General features: G+C 35.5%; 1 protein-coding gene across 1 annotated transcript in view; it reads left to right on the top strand.

The window, feature by feature from the left end:
- The window catches only part of LOC149415171 (uncharacterized), a 64,679-nt gene that overhangs the window by 44,087 nt on the left and 1,862 nt on the right, over positions 1-18,730 (top strand). The window contains exons 6-8 of the mRNA XM_089643028.1: positions 14,813-14,926; positions 15,377-17,070; positions 17,497-17,695. Of these exons, the coding sequence (XP_089499154.1) occupies positions 14,813-14,926; positions 15,377-17,070; positions 17,497-17,695 (2,007 nt within the window). The remainder of the gene's footprint in view (positions 1-14,812; positions 14,927-15,376; positions 17,071-17,496; positions 17,696-18,730) is intronic.

The raw sequence follows: 18,730 nt of genomic DNA, 5'->3' as shown, positions 1-18,730 counted from the left end.
GCCTATAATTTCCCAGTTCAATGTGTTTTCCACCTTTAAATATTGGTCTAGTAATGCTACATTTAAATTCTTGTGGAATTTTTGCTTGCTTTATTATCGTATTGATTTTATGAGTAATTATTGGCCCAAGAGTTATTATATTTCTTTTTAAATCAAACATTCTTATATTGTCAATACCTGTGCTTTTAGAGTTTTTAATTTTTTTAACAATGTTTTCAATATCAGTTATAGTAGCTCTTGGTATAAATAAACTGTGAGGCAGTTTTTCCAGTACAATATTAGTAGCTTTGTGATTGCATTTATGTAACATTTTGCTGATGCTATCCGAGAAGTAATTAACAAAATCATTTGACACAGAATCCTCAGTTCTATCTTTAAACATATATCGTGTTATTGTTTCATCACAATCGTTTTTGGGTTTACGTCCTAAAATATTATTTATCTCATCCCAGGTTTTTTTTGTATCATTAAAACAGTTTTTAAATTTATCATTATTTATAAGTTTATTGACAAGGTGTAACGTATAAAAATTAATATGAATATATATGCAATAATAAGGAGATGATAATCTTAAATAAAATATTCATATTACGGAATATAATTTATTGTAACACAAAACATAGCAAGAGACTCAAAGAATAATTTAAATATAAATAATCTCAGGGTGCGACTAACCTCGAAGAAACGTTAGTAGGTCGGTATATTATTACGTAAAAATAATTAACATGGTGATTGAAAGTTATGCTACATTGTAGGTAGTAAAATGAATTATAATTTTAAATATCATTACTATAAATATTAAGGGCGCCAGTTCCATATAACGATAGAACAAAATTTATTAAATTATAGTAAACCAATATTGCAAACAGAAAGAAACTAAATATTGAATATTTGAAATGAATATTGAAAATTGAAATGCATAATGATAAACTAAAAACTTCCCGATTTCGTGTTGACCGCCATCCGCGAAGAGTCCTTTCTTCCCCGTACGTGTAATCGCTGAATCCGCCACCCGAATACTGAAGACGAAGCTCCTTTTGTTCTGTCAGCCAAACACCGAACCTTCTCTCATGGTGTCGCCAGTTGTCGGACATCCACACCAAATAATGTAAATCAACGGGTACTTAATTTATCCCGTTACATTACCCCTTTCCGTTGAGAAAAAAAAATTATGTTTATGTTGTATTATAATTTTTTTTTTTGTAGTGCCTCCTGGCACTTCCTTAAAGTCCATTTTGGGTATAGTGCAGCACTCCGGTTATAAGAAGTTTGTAGAGAAGATCCAACTCCGCATGAAGCCTTTAGAGCCAGGCTATTCCATAATTTCTTCTGAGATGAATGCCAAAGGGTATATAGTTCCTTATGAAGTAGAAGGCTGATAGTCGTTGAATGTGGGGTTGAGAAGAATCCAAGTAGTTTACGTCTTGATGATGAGATTGCCCGTAGGAGATGCGAAGTAAAGCCATGCGATGTTCATAGCCTCTGTAGTAGTCAATTGCTTCCATGTTGAGATCCTTGGTTCCGCTTCTTTTTTCCAAGTCTTCTTAAAGTCCCCTATTATCTAACCCCTAACTTATTGGTTTACTTAACAAAGAAAGGCAAAAGAAATTATAATTAATCATATTAATAATATAATCATAAAAAAATAGAAGTGATGATAAACACTAACAAAAGTTATAATTTTGATTGAAACATACTGGCCCCAATAATCAAGATATAATGAATTTGGCATAACCAATTATATGGAATTTCCCAAATTTCCAAAAAAAGAAATGTTTGAGCATCAGAAGCGATCAAACTGCAATGCCAGTTATATAGAAAAACTAAATGTGTCAATTAGTTCTACTTATGTACGAACATTAAAAAATTTTGGTAAAAATTGTAAAATAGAATTTAACACCTATTAAAATTCAATGGTATTTTCTAAAAAAATATATAACCAATATTAATATCAATTAATGTCAACATCCTATCCAAGGTGCGAACCTATTAGTTAAAAGTGAGTTCGAAGTTTAGAACAATTTCCAAAAGATGGCAGTTAATATTATTAAATTTCAAAATAATAATTATGAAAATCACAAATCTAAAGTGTGAAAATGTGTAAAGATTACATCATAAGTTCCTATATTATGTATCTATAAGTTGAAATAAAGACCAAAATAACTTTACTGTTAAGTCAAGCGATAAATGTTGTCATATTTGAGCTACCCTGTAAAATTCGAATACGAGATCATTTATGTATGAATTTAAAATTACTATTTAAATCATCATTAATTATTATCGATGAATGAAAATGTAAGTTGAATATTAAATTTAATTTTATTTTAAATAAACTGCACGAGCTCAAGAACTCAAAATTACTGATAGATTGTATAAAATTGTACTTCGATTGCCATCAAATTGAACTTATTTTAAAATAACAAATTCGATTGTATTTGTTTCTACCTGATATGAATATCTCAGGAATATTATTATGTAAATAATAATAACCATATTACGTTATTAATTACTTTTGAAATCCAAAAACAAAGTTTCCGATAAATCCTCTATAATAGAGAAGGAAAATGACCAAAATAGTCCAAATTTATAAAAAAAAAATCAATGGACAACTAAACATAAAAACACTGTTTATGAGTTTCCAACAAATCCTCTATATCAGAGATGGAAATAGTATGAATTACTGAATTTACAGCAATTAAAAAAGAAATTGACAAATAATATCTTATATATCCTCTGTAATGGAGATGGAAAATAGCAAGAATTGTCTAAGATTTACTGAATTTACAGCAATAAAAAAAAAAAAATTGTCAAATAATAACCAACATATCCTCTGTAATAGAGATGGAAATTAGCATTTGAACAATTTAATCCTTTACTTAAAAAAAACAATAAGAAAACACAAAACAAAAACACGCTCTCACAAGGAAATTAACGTTATGATTTTCCATTTTTAAAAATTTATCACCTTCCAAAAAAAATGCCCAAAACACTATCAACTATTTCATCAGGTGCACACTCAGAGGCTTATACAAGCATGGCGGCATTTAAGAAAATGTACTCTCAGAGGCTAAAAAGCATGTAGTACTTTTCTCCCGAGTTAACCACCCAAGACGACCCTCACCTACAGGAAGACATCGCAGCACGCCCATTACAACCAGCACTTCATCTCGCCTAAAATAAACTATTAAACCTTAATAGTTTATGGATAGCAGTTGCATCCGGACAAGGACAATCACCGGGACGATATACTCTAATCACAATCCCTGAAACGACATATCAACACGTACCCTTCTACGGCTACTTGGAGAAGACCATTAATAAACAAACGAACATTTAGATGAACTTAAAACAACACGCGGCCACACGCGCAGCAATCCCAAAACAAAGGATCGATTTAAGAAAGACCACGTGTTCCACGTGCACTGGTACAATAACCCCATTATCGGAATGACACATTGACACTTTGACACGCAGCCCGAAAATAGGAAGATGACGCCCCACTCCACCGCACCAGCATGGACTATATAAACCCCAACTCCAGCTTCCAGACGACTCTATTCCGTGTATCGAATCCAAGCACTTGCTTGTCGTATTGTTCACTTAATAGTTTCCTTTTGAAATTGTACTTACATATTTTAAGTTGTATTGTTTAAATTAATTAATAAAGGATAAATCATCCACAAGTTATATTCCTTTTTTTAACACTAAGAAGACAACAAAAGTTAACTGGCGCCCAGTACGTGGGTCATTTCGAAGAAGCTGTTAAACTTGGCCGTAGCCAGGACTTCTTAGATATTCTTTAATATCTCGACGCGAAGAGGACCACACACCAAACAAATTCGTTAACTAGGCAATGAAGATCATCGCATCAATACTTCTGTGAGTACATTTTTCAATTGATCGTCTATCCCATACGTACGATAGATCCCTTCCCTTCCTTATCCAAAAGGTTAGGGAGAAAACTATTTTTTTTTAAATTAAAAGTCACTTCGTATATTTCTAATTTATTAAAATGGCACAGCCAAATGAGAGGCCCGCTCCCCAATACTCGGAATCGATATTGGAGTACAGTGGCTCTCCCCAAGATATTAATTTATTCATAAAATCAGCCAGGGGGTATATTACTCGAAACGGCAATACGCCAAATAATGTTGAGAAAATAATCTCAAGATTACGTGGGAAAGCACTTCACGTAATTCTCATGAGCGATCATGATAACAATATTGAAACAATATTAGAAACATTGAAAAATGAATGTGGGGACAATAAGTCTGTGACGTTATTACAAACAGAATTGATAAACTTCAACCGCGGTCAGAAGGATTTCTCCTCAACGATCCATGAGATCAACCAAATTCTCTTTTCGATTAAAATTAAAATTTCCGATCAATATGGAGGGCCTAGTGCCCACATATTGATGGAACCATACAAAGATACGGCTCGAAATACTTTATTAAACCTCATGCCAACGCACATTAAATGCGCAAACTTAACAAAAAATTATGATGCCCTGTGCACAGAAATAAGGATGTTGGAGGCCCATGGCGAGCTCCACCAGCGGTCTAAACAAAATCTTGTGTTTCCACAAGCAGGACCATCTAATTTTATGCGGCCAGGACAACAATCAAATAAACCTTTTACTCCGCAAACGCAAAGCTCGTTCAAACCACATAATAATTTTAATCACAATAACTATAATAATAAACCGTGGCATAATAATAACCAGACGCATAATAATAAGTTCGGACAAAACCGCCCGTGGCACGGAAATAACAACAACAATTTTAATACGCACCAGACACGTGCCGGTGATGTCAGTATGAGAACGGCCCCAATGTCCCGACCTCCTAAAGGCCCGGTCATCGACCTCGGCAACGGACGTACGGCGCAGGAGCTATTCTATACCGACAGCAATGATCAGGAACGGCCGGATTTTTGGGAAGACCAAGAATCTCCCCGAGAAACCTAATCCACCTGAATCATATCAATAATGGCCTACCATATATAGTAGCGCCATTAAATATGAAAATTCTGATTGATACGGGAAGCTCCAAATCATTCATGACTAAAAATGTATATAATAGATTGTTTCGTGACTGTAGATATATAAATGAAGAGTTTACTGTACAAACAGCGCACTCTACGACCGCCCATAGAGGTACAGTCGTGACGCCATTTTGGAGAAAAGTATTCGGCAATAATAATGCTGAAATGCGTTTTTATATTTTTGACTTTTCCCATAAATACGATGTGTTAATGGGAATAGATATGTTAAAATTAATGAATGCAACATTAATTTTAAACAACTCAAATAATATTTTAAAAACTCCAACCAAACAAGTTCAGTTGTTCCATGTAATGGATATGAGTAAACTTGATGAGTTATTGGAGAAAAATAGGGATTTATTCTCTGAAGAACTGGTAGTTAATTGCTCACCTCATGTAAAACATGAAATAAAATTACTTAAAGAAGAGCCCGTGTATCAACGCGCTTATCGATTACCGTACGAACAGAGGCTTGAAGTTGAAAGACAAGTCGCTCAACTTCTGAAGGATGGAATCATCCGACCAAGCGATTCGCCTTGGGCAAGCCCTGTCCACATCGTCGAGAAAAAACTCGACCAATCGGGTATAAAAAGGTGGAGGATGGTCATAGACTATCGGAAACTCAACGAACAGACACGTAGTGACAAGTTTCCGCTCCCAAACATCGAAGACATTTTTTCACAGTTACATGGTAATAAATACTTTTCAACTTTAGATCTGACAAGTGGGTACCACCAGATCAAAATGTCTGATCAAGACATAGAAAAGACAGCATTCACTATTCCTAATCAACACTACGAATTTGTTAGAATGCCATTCGGATTAAAAAATGCTCCTGCTTCATTTCAGCGTATGATGAATAATGTATTACGTAAATACATAGGGAAAATATGTTTGGTATATTTAGATGACGTTATAGTATATGCCAACGACGAAGAAGAACACCTCAGGCGCTTAGAAATAGTTTTCAACGCCCTGCGGGAAGCAAATTTAAAAATAAATATCAATAAATGTGAATTTGTCAAGGAAGAAATTAAATTCTTAGGCCATATTCTTAATGGTGATGGACTGCAACCTGATCCCGCAAAACTTGATGCTATAAGAAAATTTCCCTTACCAAAGACAGTCAGGGATATAAAATCTTTTCTAGGACTAATCGGTTACTACCGTAAATTCGCCCCAAATTTAAGCAGAGTGACGAAACCACTCACAGAATGTACCCGAAAAAACGTAAAAATAAATAACCAAGACGAAAAGTTTTTAAATGCATTTAGGCTATGTAAAGAATTACTGATGAATGCCCCAATATTAAAATATCCCGACTTTAACGAAGAATTCACTGTAACCACAGATGCAAGTAACATTGCTCTGGGGGCTGTGTTGAGCCAAAAATCTCAACCTATTGCCTATATTTCTAGGACACTGTCGAAAACGGAAACCAAGTATAATACGACGGAAAAAGAATTGCTTGGTATACTATGGTCCCTCCAGCAATTCCGTCCGTATATTTATGGTAAACATTTTATTATAGAAACGGATCATCAACCGTTAGTATGGTTAACCAAATTGAAAGAACCCAATGCTAAACTTACTAGGTGGAGACTTAAACTCCAAGAATATGATTATACAATTAGACATAAGCGAGGTTGTAATAATCATGTAGCCGACGCACTTTCAAGGGTCGAAATTCATTATAGTGAGGACGGTGAGGAGCACGATTCATTACGAGTAGAAGCCACCTCGGGTGCCCAGAGTGTCACTGACACCGTGCATAGCAATGTGGATGACCATGAGGGTGGAATCCCAATTCGTAACGAACACCCACCCCCGCGTATGAATAGGATTTTTATCGAATTAAGCGATATTGAGAAGAATAGTTTAAGAGCTAAAGAAAAAGGTACGGACCTTGTATGGTGCATTCCTTTAGCAAATGCGGAAGCGGTATTTTTAAAATTGATTAAAACATGTTTAGATAAGGATAAATACGCAGTAATTATAAATAATGATAGACTATATGAGTGTTTAAGCGAATGCTATAGAAAAAATATTGATAAGAACTCGTTAAAATTAATACGTTTCACAAATGTTAAGATTGAACCCATAAATTTAGAAGAACAAAAAGAAGTAATTCGTTCGACGCATATCGAGAACCAACGTCATATGGGCCTAGATGCCTTACTTAGTAAAATAAAACGGACGCACTATTTCAATAACATGCGGACCAAAATAAAAGATTTTTTAAAAACATGTATAATATGTCAAAACTCTAAATACGAAAGACACCCAAAGTCTGCCCCATTAGAGGCTACCGTTACCCCCAATTGTCCAATGGAAATATGGCAGATTGATACTTACCATTTCGGACGTCAAAAATTCTTAACCATTGTAGATAGATTCTCTAAATGGGCATCTTGTACTTTAATCACTGTCGACAACAATGTCGCCATATGTGAAATACTTGTTAAAATATTTTCGTTAATCGGTATACCGAAAGAAATACATTTAGATCGTGAAACCACGTTCACGTCCACTACGACACGAGAGTTATTAGAAACTTACAATATTAAAACACATGTGACTACTACTGGTCATTCACAATCAAAAGCTGATATAGAACGCTTTCACTCCACTCTGACAGAAATATTGAGATTAATACGCACGGCAATACCGAACGTAACATCCGAAACCCAAATTAATTTAGCCTTGAATGCTTATAATAATAACATACATGGTGTAACTAAACATACACCAAACGAGGTACACTTTTGTCATGGGAACAGAGTACCACAACCTAATGGTGTGATTACCCAAAGCTACGTAGCCGACCACGCAAATCAATGTTAAGAACTCAAAAAATTGATACATGATTTACAGCATAAAACAAAAAATAAAACACGCGAACGAGTAAACAAAACACGTACGCAGCAAGAAATGTCCGTGGGACAACAGATACTTATAAAGGTTACCGCACGGGGTAAACATAAAAATAAATTTAAAGGACCGTTCACTATTACTAAAATACTACCACATAATGTACTTGAATATAAAAGTCTGAGAGGCCTAACAACAATTCACAAAGACAGTGTTAAATTGTTTCAGGCTGACGGCCATGACGCAAGCGCTACGGATCCGCCAATTAGCAGACAATGAGCACTTCATCGTCGCGCCCCTGGGAAATGCACGAGCCGTCGAAGGGCAGTGGCACGTCATTCATACCCTAGATTTATCTAAACTAATTGAACAATCGCAACAACTAGGAATTAATTACGATAAACTTATAAAATGTAACAATGTAACCTTACCACACGTAGGATTAGAACGTTTGAAATATTTAATAGATCATAATAATCAGATAATTGATAATTTAGTTATAAAAAGGAATAAAAGAGGCCTAATAAACGGACTCGGTTCAATAATTAAAGGAATTACGGGAAACTTAGATGATAATGATTTGGATAAATTAGTGCAACGAATTGAAACTAACCAAAATATAAATGAAAAGAGAATCTCGTTGAGTTCAAGAACATTGGAGGATTATTACGGCAAACTAAAAAATATTTCACATAATCAATTGGTACTTTGGTCTCAAATGAGCCATGACCATTATGAAGATAAAACAGACTTGTTGATTACACATTTGATTTATCAGACGGAAACTATTACCGAGTTAATAACTAGAATTACGGAAGCTATCACGTTTGCCTCTCACGGAATGTACCACCCTAGCATTATAAAACCGAAGGTATTTATGGAATCTATTTCACATGTAAATCCTGAACAACTACCTTCTAAAGATTTTGATATTATTCAACGCTTTTTGCAAGTTAAATTCGTTAAAGTTAAACAAACTTTACACTTTATTCTCTCTCTAACTTTAGTAGAACGCACCGTTTATATGTATAACGAAATAATTCCCATCATTTCCAAAACTAACAATAAATGTTTCCAACCCCACCTCCTACCGAGACGATTATTGAGAGATGGAAAGCAGATGTATAATGCACACAAGTGCCAAGTTATTACAGACAGCCTCAGCATATGCAACAAGGAACTCAACTCTATTGATGACTGCACAACTACCGTACTAGAAAACCACAGCGAACAAAACTGTAGTCTACGCCAGATTATATGTCCAGAAGAATATACACATGTCATTGGAGATAATATGATGTACCTGTTTCGCAACGAACCAACAGCATTACAAGCACAATGCCCTCAACACCAACAAAATATAGTAATTTCCAAATCTGTACTTGTAACAAATGACGAGTGCAGTATACAAGGCAAAACCTTCACTATGGGAAGAATCGTTAACCAAGAAACATTACTCATCACATATTCAAAGGAAGAATTACATGTACTAAAACTACCCATCCTACATGTAGATGAAATACAAGAACCACGCAGAGAATTCGATATCCCTACCACCACGACGGGATTTGAAGGAACTATACACATCACACTTACCAGCTGCTTGATAATTACGGCCATCGGATATATCCTTTGGAGAAGATATAAACCCTTCACAGTGCGAAGGAGTTTCAATTTTAGGGGGGGAGAGTTAACCACCCAAGACGACCCTCACCTACAGGAAGACATCGCAGCACGCCCATTACAACCAGCACTTCATCTCGCCTAAAATAAACTATTAAACCTTAATAGTTTATGGATAGCAGTTGCATCCGGACAAGGACAATCACCGGGACGATATACTCTAATCACAATCCCTGAAACGACATATCAACACGTACCCTTCTACGGCTACTTGGAGAAGACCATTAATAAACAAACGAACATTTAGATGAACTTAAAACAACACGCGGCCACACGCGCAGCAATCCCAAAACAAAGGATCGATTTAAGAAAGACCACGTGTTCCACGTGCACTGGTACAATAACCCCATTATCGGAATGACACATTGACACTTTGACACGCAGCCCGAAAATAGGAAGATGACGCCCCACTCCACCGCACCAGCATGGACTATATAAACCCCAACTCCAGCTTCCAGACGACTCTATTCCGTGTATCGAATCCAAGCACTTGCTTGTCGTATTGTTCACTTAATAGTTTCCTTTTGAAATTGTACTTACATATTTTAAGTTGTATTGTTTAAATTAATTAATAAAGGATAAATCATCCACAAGTTATATTCCTTTTTTTTAACACTAAGAAGACAACAAAAGTTAACTCCCGAGAAAAATTGCAACAAAAGCCAATTGCTTTCACTATATCACATAGCACATAGTTCCCCTGTCTCATGTAGGCAAAAACATCCACACGCTACAGGCCCTCTATGCCCTATGGACATAAGATGTAAATATATACATCATTCCCACCCTTACAGTCAACCCTTACGAGCTGTACAAAGCCTCAGCGGTTTTATATTAAAAAACATGTGCAATGTAAAAGAAAAATTCACTTTCAGAGGCTACCCAAGCATGAAGTGACATTCCCACTGTAAGATACAGGTAACATATTTTTTTTTAAGTTGAAAATCATACGTTAAGACCTACCCAAACAAAATTTAAACAATACGACAAGAGTACTGAACAGAACAAAACATACATTTAATGTGTAAACATACGCGTTACGTTTACGCATAAAATGTAAGCGATCAAATTGTCATTTCTCGTTTGTGGCGTTCAAACGATTACGAGAACTTGTTAAGAACGAATAATATAAATATTTATAGTGAGACAACATTATTTTACCATGTTGTAGTAAAATATTCACGTGTATTTTAGTAAATTTTACTTGAAAAATCATCAACATCAAATATGTGTTGTGAAAGAAAAAAAAATATGCATATAATAATAATTGTGTGGGTGTGTGAAGTTATTTTTTTTTTCTATAGATAATATTGACATTGTAAACATTTCCTTGAATAAATGTGTAACATTGTTCTGTATCTAAAATCTTAAAAGAACCATTCTAATTTAAAAAAAGTGATTATATTTTAACCATTTAATAATCTCCTTTCGAAATAAATTAACGCAAAAAAAATTAAATGTCTGACTTCAAAAAAATTCTTCAGAAAATTCAAAATAATATCAAACTAGGCAAATTATGTGTTATATCCACAATATAGCAATAAGTTAATTATATCGAAATTACTAATGGACTTCCATGTCATGATTTAAATTAAGCATGTTACATTGACTATCAAATATGATTGTGATAAAATTCAGACTCCAATTAACCCCAGATGATGCAATATCAATCATAAATTTAAAGTACCCACAGTAAACATTAAAGGTTCCACAGTTAAAAAATAATTATTGAGATTTATTTTTTTGTTTTTACTTGAGTCAACTCCTCCGAAACCAATTGAACCGATAAAATGACTTTAAATCCTTCCTAGAAGATATCATTATATCACCTCGCATAGCCCCAAAGAAAATCAACAAAATAAACAAACAATATAACCTCTTTATGCAATGATTATACAGGCAAACCGCAATATACAGGAGTCGTCTGCCGCAGTGATGAAAGACGTCTCCTCCAAAACTACCAGCAAGCGATCCCGTGATACTTGTAGAAATCTGAAATTCACATTTATATATTTCATTATCTTATCGAAAAATAAATAAAAATAACTCCCTTTTGTCATTGATGGAAAGTTTAATTATTTCCTATAACAGGAAAATATATTTCAAAAATAAATAAATTATTAATTTAAAAATAATTTCTATGTATGCCTTATAACAGGAAGATTTAAAAGTCTATGTCAATTGAAATGAAAATGACAAAGAAGTATCATATTATAATGTTATTATTCCAATTATACAGGATGTGAAATGGTATGCAAATGTAATTCAACATAACCTGAAAGAGGAATATTAATATATCTTGAGGAAATTTTGCACAAAAATGGCGTTATATAAATGAAATAATAAAAGTAATAATCATTATTATTATACATTTGTGAGAAGAAAAAATCCATTATAACAATAAGAATGTAACTTACTTCGTTTGATCAATTAGTTTTGTTGCAATAAATAGTCACCAAAATTGCGACGCATGTTGTTCACGAATATTGTGAAAAAAATAAACTACCGGTGCACTGAGGAAATAAAATAATAATTAGTTTACCCACACACAATCATTATACATATTTAAATAATAATATTTGCCAGTGAATCAAGTATTCTGATTCAGAATGTTTTAAATAACGTGATGACGCCTTACTAAATACGTCACGGATTCGGAACGGTAACAATAAAAATAAAATATATGACGATTTAGAATTTTACGTCACAAAGAAATAAAATGAACGCTTGGCGTTCTGAGTATTTGGTGGCGGACTGCAAAAAAATGTTCAAATTAAAATTAAACCCCCGATTGCAATTATAACGACGGAAGAACAAAAAACTCTCGCGAATCAACACGAACTCGTGAAGCTTCATTTATGCATTTCATTACTCAAAAATTTAAAAAAATACATGAAATTAACATGAAACTATTCAAACTACCCACAACAGCACATTAAATCACCATAAAACAACAAAAAAAACCCGGTTTAACCACGTTGGGTCGCCAAATGTAACGTATAAAAATTAATATGAATATATATGCAATAATAAGGAGATGATAATCTTAAATAAAATATTCATATTACGGAATATAATTTATTGTAACACAAAACATAGCAAGAGACTCAAAGAATAATTTAAATATAAATAATCTCAGGGTGCGACTAACCTCGAAGAAACGTTAGTAGGTCGGTATATTATTACGTAAAAATAATTAACATGGTGATTGAAAGTTATGCTACATTGTAGGTAGTAAAATGAATTATAATTTTAAATATCATTACTATAAATATTAAGGGCGCCAGTTCCATATAACGATAGAACAAATTTTATTAAATTATAGTAAACCAATATTGCAAACAGAAAGAAACTAAATAATGAATATTTGAAATGAATATTGAAAATTGAAATGCATAATGATAAACTAAAAACTTCCCGATTTCGTGTTGACCGCCATCCGCGAAGAGTCCTTTCTTCCCCGTACGTGTAATCGCTGAATCCGCCACCCGAATACTGAAGACGAAGCTCCTTTTGTTCTGTCAGCCAAACACCGAACCTTCTCTCATGGTGTCGCCAGTTGTCGGACATCCACACCAAATAATGTAAATCAACGGGTACTTAATTTATCCCGTTACAAAGGTTTCGTGATTTTTTGTATTCTGTTTCATTTGTTTTGTTTGTTGTTGTACTTTTCCATTTTTTATATTGTTTATCACTTTTATTTATTTGACATAATAATTCACTGTTTACCCATTCATTTGTTGCATAAGGTCGTGTTTTCGGTTTTTGCACTATCGTTTTAGAACTACTCTTGTAAAATTTATTAAATAAAGATTTTATTTTTTCTTATAATGAAATACAATCCTTCTCCTCTATAAGTTTACTCCAGTTATAATCTCTGATATGTCTATCAATATCATTTTGTGAGATGATTTGAATATACTTATTTGCAAAGTCTACCTGACGTTTATGAGATTTTATATTGGTATAAAATGATCGGCAATATTATTTTCACAGACGCAAGCAGTTATTTTCTTGCCTCTAAATTTGACAAATATATGGTCAATACACGTGCGAGTAATTTGTCCATTTAATACAGCTTCTCTAGTTACTACATTGATGCATTTAGTTAAATAATGGTTAGTAAGTAAGTTTTCATATAAAGTTACAATATTATCTTGTTCATCAAGCAAATTTAGATTTATATCTCCAAGTAAAATAGATAGATAAAATTATTATTGTTTGTGTTTTAAACTCATTATATTGACAGGTAGATAGATCGGGTACCGTCGACAATAGAAAACACATGACCCCGCACCCATTTGGAACCCCTTTTTAACAAGTTTCCCGCTCCTTACCGCTTTGCGCAACAAAACGAGTAAACTCGTCTCCCGCGTCTTAATGTAAAAGGCGTATGACGAGTTTTCTCGTTTCCCGCAAAGAATGTGTTAAGTTGTGCATAATCTGCCTCACTAGGCGAACCTGTTTTGAGACTAATTATAGTTCGATCTCCTTTTTAATTGGTTTTAAAATCTGTCCGCTTTCTCTGTTTTTAAACTAGAAGCAGTTTACTTCATTCGCATAATTTCATCCTCATCAAGACCAAGTAATTAAATATTAACCAAGTTGACCTCAAATGCATCAATATTAATATTATATTATGTTTTTAGCCTTTTCATGCTAAATGATGTTTTAATAGAAGTACGGATATCGGAGTATTCAGGTGTCAGTCGTCCCAAGAGATACTCTCTAAGAGATAGGTTCTCTTCCCCATTTACTTCTTTTTTAAAGAGTTCCAACTGCTCACAACCATCTGGAGCCAGGTAGACTATGACATCCCCATGCGGGGTGTGTAATGATGGTGAAGGTTGTGGCGAAGTACCTGGCTATTCAGATCTTGTCACCGAACATGCATTTCAATGCAATCAATTCTGAATGGTGGTCTTACACCAGGGCGATACTGACAGACAGCGAATCTGCCATTCTGGAACGTGCCACAAATATGGGTGCCTTAAATTATTTTAAATGATTAAATTGTGAAATATCACAAGTTAATAAAATAAAATTAACTTGAGCACGCCAGGATTTGAATCTGCGACCTCCAGATTGCTAGTCGAGAGCCTTACTCCTCCACCACGGAGGACTTATAGGAAGGCATTACTGACTTTTCTTGTGCTAATTGAAAGCTAAAGTTTCACTTTTTAGTTGTACTTTTCTTGTTATATTTCAGTGACCAAAACCGAGAAAATGTTCCAACTCGAGGAAGAGATCAAAAAGTTGGGCAAGGCTGGCGAGAAGGATGCTGTGTCAGACGAGGCGAGAGGATCGGACAAGAACTTGGAAGGTTAGTTACTTTGATTATCAGAAGGGGTCTCTTGAAGGTATGTTTGTTTGTTTGTTTGTACCTACCATGTACAGGGCCCGCAGGTACTTGTAAGCTACAGATGGCAAGAAGGATGCTCCATCAGACGAGGCCTTTAAACCGTCTTTAGTATCAAGGAAGACATTGTGTATTTACTTACCACGGTAGAATAGCACTAGTGGTTTACTCCATTAGGCTCCAGTGCATGTACATGTATTGTATGTTCTTTAGCGCAGTGAAGGTATCTTTGTGATATACGGCCGAAGCGCGGGCTATGGTTGTGCGTCTATGTATATTTATTTATTACGTTTTTCTAACTAAAAATAGACGGTAACATAAATAGTAAAAGCGTTTTTATTAAATGTAAGTTTTTTTAAGTTAAAAGTTTACTATCATGACTCATCTAATGCATGGTAAATCTATGTGTTTCAGGAACAAGAAGAGTCACTATACAAATTGACGAAAATTTGCTGTTGACATCTTCGCGATTGGAACAACTGGTAGATGCCCTCTGCGATTCCTCGGAGCTGTTTTCAGATGACCTACTGAATGTGGAGCCACACCCGAGCAACGAAATACTGGCTACGTTTGCCGACCTCATCTACACCAAGAAGAATAGCGGAGAAAAGGATGCAGACTACGGGGCTAGGATGCTGCCGGGTAAGTTAGATGGCTGGAGACTTCTTCTGTCGACCGCCATCAATTCAGATTCAACCAATGGTTACTGCGGTGCAGCTTTTTACCACGCCGGTTCGCAGCAAGTCGTGGTGGCCCATCGCGGAACCAATCCCTTATGCTTTGGAGCGTGGTATACAAACATAATGGGCATCTACGGCACAAACTATACACCGTGTATGAATTCCGCTATAACCTTTGTGGATTCGATACGTCAAGTCATTCTTACAGCAAACAACCAACACAATAGGCACTACACACTAACACTCACTGGCCACTCTCTGGGAGGGTGGCTTGCTCAGATAACGTCATTCTCTGTCAAGTATTTAGTCACTGAACGTTTAGATAGCCCAATTCTCTTTCAAAAGAACCCCGATGATGGTATACATGCGAGAACTGTTTGTTTTGATAGTCCGGGGGCCCGGGACATGTTGGTCCGAGTAATGGATAGTCATTACGACAGGTATGGTAACCAGAGCAATGTGTACTTACACGGGCTGGATATCACTGTTTACCTGTCGCTCCCCAACCATGTCAACACTTGCGGGATGCACCTCGGGAACATTTACCACGTTTTTGTTGACATGTCTGAGTTCAACTGGTTTGATAGGAATACCCCTAAATATACATTAGAGACTCATGCAATTTCCAATTTTGTCAAGGCTTTAAAAGACAAAAATTGGAAAATCTACCAAGTGTTGGATTGGGCCAGCGGCGTAGAAGAATATAGAAACCTTTTCGTAAAAAATGATGAAAATATAGATGATCAGTACTTTCTTGAAACGTATCGTCGGTTTGTCATCAAGTCCCCAAATAATATTTGTTCGTTCAGAGTTTTTTCAGAAGGTGAATTGCAAATGCTTTTCAAAATGTATATATTACAAGAACAGCAAAGCAAATTGACCGTTATAAATAAATTCATCGCGAAGTATAAACGTAATGACAAAAGTACGGAACTGCTCCCTAAATTTGTTTTGGATTCTTTCAACCGAACAATCAGTTGTGAGTCTGTGCTGCAACTCTGCAATGGCCTGAAGCAGCTGATGCGGTGGCTGAAGAAGGACTTTACGGAGGCAGTGGAAGAGCAGATTCAAATCTTAAACCGCACTGCAGACTTTATTTACTTCGCCGAGGGACAGAGTTACCTCAAGTCGCTGTCCGAGTGTTCGCTGGAATTTGCGGATTCCGTAGGTTTCCCAAAGGTTTCCTTAAGGTCAGGATTCCTAAAGTTCCTCGAAGGCGAAGAGCAAGTTCTCTGCCTAGTCGCGAGTAGTGAACACGTTGCATTCCAGATGAGCCAACTTTGGAACATCCTCCATAAGACTGTTGACTCTTCTGTCGGCTTCGGCAAATATTTCAGTCAAAATCGCTACACATTCATAGAATGGTCTCAGCTACAAAAACATATTGAAAGTTTTGGTTGGCCCATTGAGAAAGAATACTTGATGATGGTAGACTGCACTTCTTCCTCCGTTATTGAAAGCAAACAATTAATTGACGACGTTTCTTCTAAATCATTAAAACTTGTATTGATTGTGTCGCCAGAAGACTCTTCTGAATTCATTAATACTATAAACTTTGCCAGCAATGTTAATTTCTCAGATCTAACTCCTGACTCACAAAACAAAATGTTTAATCGCAATAATGTTATAACTGTTGGGGGGAAAGAGTATAGTTTTGAAAGTTTCCTAGGAGAAGACCGTTCAGTTTGTAAAATCAATCAGATCCTAAGTTTAGACACCTTAAAACGATTCGCGACAGCTGAAAACTATACTATTGCCTTAGAAGACACGCGTCCCACCCTCGGCGATATACAGATGCCTTTCTTTAAATTAAACAAAAAAATTAGTATAGAATCCTTTGTTAATTATGTAAAGTCACCCGACACTGACATCCTGGTGGTGATGAGTGGGTTGAGCCGCGAGGTCCTGGAGACTGAGGCCGGCTGGGACCAGCTCAAGAGGATGGACATCATCCGCACCAAGGGAGATGCGCTACTTTTCTATAGAGATATCTGCAAGAAGAACCAGGATAAATGCATTTACCTGTTAGAAGTGTTAGGCAGAGATGTGTACTGTAAGGAAATATTTGATAAACGTTTTTATTTAGACAGGAAATTTCTTCATAGAGCATTTATTAACGTGAAGGAGTTTGCAGAAACTAAACATGCCGATGACCTGTTTGTTATTAACACTGAGGCAAACAAGAAGTTACTCATAAATTTGGTAGAGAATTGCGTTAAAAAGAAAGAGTTCACAGATAATATACTTATTGCGTCCCTAGAAGAAGAGGTGAGTGTTATTCAAAAATATGTTAGTAAACGTATCCATTTTGTAAAAATTTGTCAGAGCGAGGAAAGCCATAACCTAGAGTGGCGATATTCCCACGGGTCTGTAGAGAGCCTGATACCCCGTATGTACACAGACTCCAGTAAGCCGGTAAATGAAACAGATTTGAGCAAAACAGACAGAAACTTGGTAATCATAGCTGATGAACCAGGTATGGGGAAAACAACTTCCCTCGCCAACTTGTCAAGACTCGTGGATGCACCATGGGTTATATATTTAGAATTAAAACACTTCCAAGGGCATATAAGAGATTTATCAGATCCGTTGACTCCTAAAAGCGTAGCAAAGTTTCTGTTAAGCAAGTGTCGCTCTGAGGCTGACAGTTTATTAGAGTATTTGTTAGGAAGGACGACACATTCCAAGCGGGTCGTAATACTGTTAGACGGGTTTGATGAGCTGGATGATTATATTAAAGATAAAGACAAAGCGAGTGCCAAACAGAAGATAATCAAGCTCCTTATTTTCTTTAAAAATATACCATCAGTTCAAATATTCTTGACAGCTCGTAAATATTTGAAAAGTGCATTAGAAAGGGAATTATGTAATTTATGTACGTTATTTTTACCGTTTAATGAAGAAGAGCAACAGAATTTTTTAGTTAGGATTTGGCATTCCTGTCTCTCTCTTGAGCTGGAAGATAACGGAGTGAGAGAGGGACAACTAAAGGAGTACGCCGGAGAGGTGCTACGGCAAGCAAAGCTAGTTCTCGGTTCAGACATGACCAGCTTCATGGGGGTTCCCCTGCAGCTGAGGATGTTATCGG

Source organism: Hesperophylax consimilis, chromosome 19, assembly GCF_061612785.1.
Source record: "Hesperophylax consimilis isolate HC1 chromosome 19, BYU_Hcon_1.0, whole genome shotgun sequence".
In the NCBI taxonomy this organism is placed as follows: Eukaryota; Metazoa; Arthropoda; class Insecta; order Trichoptera; family Limnephilidae; genus Hesperophylax; species Hesperophylax consimilis.
The sequence above is the reverse complement of the archived record's forward strand: the minus strand, read 5'-3'. Positions and strand labels throughout refer to the sequence as shown.